Source organism: Corvus brachyrhynchos, unplaced genomic scaffold (assembly GCF_000691975.1).
Source record: "Corvus brachyrhynchos isolate BGI_N302 unplaced genomic scaffold, ASM69197v1 scaffold365, whole genome shotgun sequence".
Taxonomy (NCBI): Eukaryota; Metazoa; Chordata; class Aves; order Passeriformes; family Corvidae; genus Corvus; species Corvus brachyrhynchos.
The window spans coordinates 1,428,895-1,432,075 of NW_008239544.1; the positions used below are offsets into that span (position 1 = coordinate 1,428,895).

Here is a 3,181-nt window from a genome sequence, read left to right on the forward strand (position 1 = left end):
CCCTGCTTGTCCCCAGATCATGAACATGAAGCCGTACGACCTGCGGCGCCGGCTGTACATCATCATGCGAGGGGAGGAGGGCCTGGACTACGGTGGCATTGCCAGGTGAGCGCGGCGCGCCGGGCCACTGAGCTGTGCCATGCCTGTGCCCTTTGTCCTGTGGGCAGTGCAGGCACGAGGCAGCTGCACTCAGGACTCCCAGTCCTTGAGCAGAGGAGTCCAGGGGTGTTTAAATGGGAAACTGGGTTTTAGGAGCGGTGGAATGCCCTGAAAGCACTTCCAGGCGTGTCCCTGGCAGCGACAGCACAGGGGACGCAGCTGGGGCTCCCCTGCTACCCCCAGTGTGGGGGTGATGGGCTGAGTGGCCTCATCTCCCTGCAGCTGACAGGCCCTGGTGTTCCCAGACAGTCAGCATATGCCAGGGCAGACAGGGTGTGATGTGGTTGCTGCGGCCCTGCTGCTGCCCCAGTATGGTGTTGCCACAGGGCATGGGCTGTGGCTTGGCTTGAGGGGGTCCTGTGTGCTTGTGAGCCCCCTCTGGCTCCCCTGGCACAGCTCCTTGGAGCTGGGGTTGGTGTGTCCCTGCCTGCTGCCACCCCACGCTCACCTGCTGCCCTTCGTGGGGCTGCTACCCTGGCTCCTGCTCCTGCTCCACCTCTCTCTGTGTCCTGCCAGTGGTTTTACCCTATGGTAGGTTACGTCATGCTGTTCTACCACAGGGTAGAACCACGGACGGGATGCCGGGGCTGCCTCCACGTCCGAGGATTCCTGTCTGCCTGCACGGCCGGGGGAGCAAAGCCAGGATGGTGCTGTCCCGAGCTTGGCGTGGGGCTCCTGGGGCAGCGTGTGCAGAGGGATTGGGTGCGCTGGGGTGTGTATGTGTGGGACAGCCCAGCTGGGACTGAGTGTGTGGCACCTGACGGGGTTCCTGATGCTCTGAGTGGGGCCTGCAGCAAACTGGCATCTCCAGAAACATCTCACAAACCCCACAAACCACAGGGCACCTCGGGGAGGGGGACACCCTCGCCCAGTCACACCAGTGCCCAACACCTGCCTGGCACCCTGAGGAGGTGGGCACCCGGTTGGTGCAGGGACACACACTGTCTCCTCCCTGAGCTGCTTGTCACCGTGTTCCCCTTGTCTCGTCCAGGGAGTGGTTCTTCCTCCTGTCCCACGAGGTGCTCAACCCCATGTACTGCCTCTTCGAGTACGCGGGCAAGAACAACTACTGCCTGCAGATCAACCCCGCCTCCTCCATCAACCCCGACCACCTCACCTACTTCCGCTTCATCGGCCGCTTCATCGCCATGGTGAGAGCCTGGGGGATGGCACGGGGTGGTCAGCAGGGCGAGGGGCAGCTCCATGTGCCACAGCTGTGCTGGGCTCGGCACTGCTGCCTTCCGTGAGCCCCTTCTTGCCCACATGTGGGTCCATGGGAGATGGCCCTGCAAGGGGGTGCTGTGGGGTGATGCATTTTAAATCCAGGGAATGGCTGTGGGGCCAGAGGAGACCTGGTTTCCCAGGAGTTGTGGCGGGGATGGATGGCTCCAGGTCTTTGGCTGTCACCCCAGGTGCTGTCGGATCTGCAGCTCCAGGGACTATTTTTAGTCCCAGCCGTGTGAGATTTTCCAGCTGCCCGAGCTCTGGAGCAGCTCCTCCTGTTTGTCTCGGATTCCTTAAGGCCAATGTGCCCCGGGCTGGCAGGGGGGCTGCCAGGGCTCCCCAGGCCCAGGGAAGGGTCCCTGGCCTGCAGCCCTGCGGGGTGTGCGCGGAGGCAGCTCCGGCCCCGCTGTCCTGCCCTGCCCTGCCCCGCCTCGCAGGATACCAATAAAACCCCAGACTATTACTCACCGCTGGGCTGTTCTAGACAAGCGTCTGCATTATTTTTGGCTGCCTTTGCCTCGGGGCTCCTGGAAGCCAGGGATTGAGGGAAGCCACAGCACAGCTCTGTTTAAACAAGTGCTCTTAATAGAGCTGTGAGGGGAGAGGGAGACGCAGTGGAATTTGTGGTGGGGAGGGAGAGGGGCTGCAGCCCACCCGCCCTGGGCGGTGCTGTTGGGGCAGCCCACCCTTTCCCACCGTGTGTGCCAGCCAGGAGCAAGTGCCACAGCTCAGGGACCTGGCAATGAGTTCCTTCTGCCCCATCAGTGCCCCAGGGTGGAGCGTTTTCTCGCCCCAGGGCTGCGTCCTGGGGTCCCCCATGACCTGGTGTCCCCTCCCCGCCACAGGCTCTGTACCACGGGAAGTTCATCGATACCGGCTTCACGCTGCCCTTCTACAAACGGATGCTGAACAAGCGCCCGACGCTGAAGGACCTGGAGTCCATCGACCCCGAGTTCTACAACTCCATCGTCTGGACCAAGTGAGTGCCCTGCGCTCCTCCTCCACCTGCTCCGGTCGCACTGCGGGCGGGCAGAGCTCTCCCCGCAGCCCCTCACTGCTGCTGGGTGCCTCCATCAGGAATCACATCCCAGTGTCCCCCACAGGGAGAACAGCCTGGAGGAGTGCGGCCTGGAGCTGTACTTCATCCAGGACATGGAGATCCTGGGCAAGGTGACCACCCACGAGCTGAAGGAGGGTGGTGAGAGCATCCGTGTGACGGAGGAGAACAAGGAGGAGTACATCATGTGAGTGGCTGTCCCAAGGGTCCTGTCAGGCACCCGCCCCCAGCGGCTGCAGGGGTGGGACCGTGGGGCTTGGGACGTGGCCTCTTCCCTGGGCTACGTGGCCTGTGACAAGCCCGGGCTGGCGTGGCTGGCCGAGCTCTGCTGCAGTCTGGATTGCTGCGGGCTGGGCAGTTGCCAGTACTTTCAGGAAAAAGGAGAGGGGAGAGAGGCTGAGGCTGCTCTCCCATCCCATGGCTGTTACCCCTGCCTGCCTGGGGGCTGCCAGGGCCAGCTCAGCTCCAGCCAGGGGACTTGCTTTGTACCCCTGGAGCTCCTAAGGCCGCTGTGCTATGCTTGGAGCTGAATGCAGCTCATGGGTTTGGGGGCAGAGACAGAAATCCACCAGTGGGAACTGAGGGGAGCCCTGGTGCTTTGAGGGAGCCCCTCTCCCCTTCCCCACACTCCCGGGGCCCTCCCTGCTTGTGGGAGGGATCCTGGGGCTTCCCCGTGCCGGGCCAGCGGTGCTGGCTCTGTGCCGACCCCGTCTGCCTCCCCAGGCTGCTGACGGACTGGAG

General features: G+C 63.5%; 1 protein-coding gene across 1 annotated transcript in view; it reads left to right on the forward strand.

Annotated features, from left to right (window-relative positions):
* Positions 1-3,181, forward strand: part of WWP2 (WW domain containing E3 ubiquitin protein ligase 2) — a 31,459-nt gene that overhangs the window by 25,602 nt on the left and 2,676 nt on the right. The window contains exons 13-17 of the mRNA XM_017741359.1: positions 17-105; positions 1,151-1,310; positions 2,229-2,362; positions 2,487-2,627; positions 3,164-3,179. Of these exons, the coding sequence (XP_017596848.1) occupies positions 17-105; positions 1,151-1,310; positions 2,229-2,362; positions 2,487-2,627; positions 3,164-3,179 (540 nt within the window). The remainder of the gene's footprint in view (positions 1-16; positions 106-1,150; positions 1,311-2,228; positions 2,363-2,486; positions 2,628-3,163; positions 3,180-3,181) is intronic.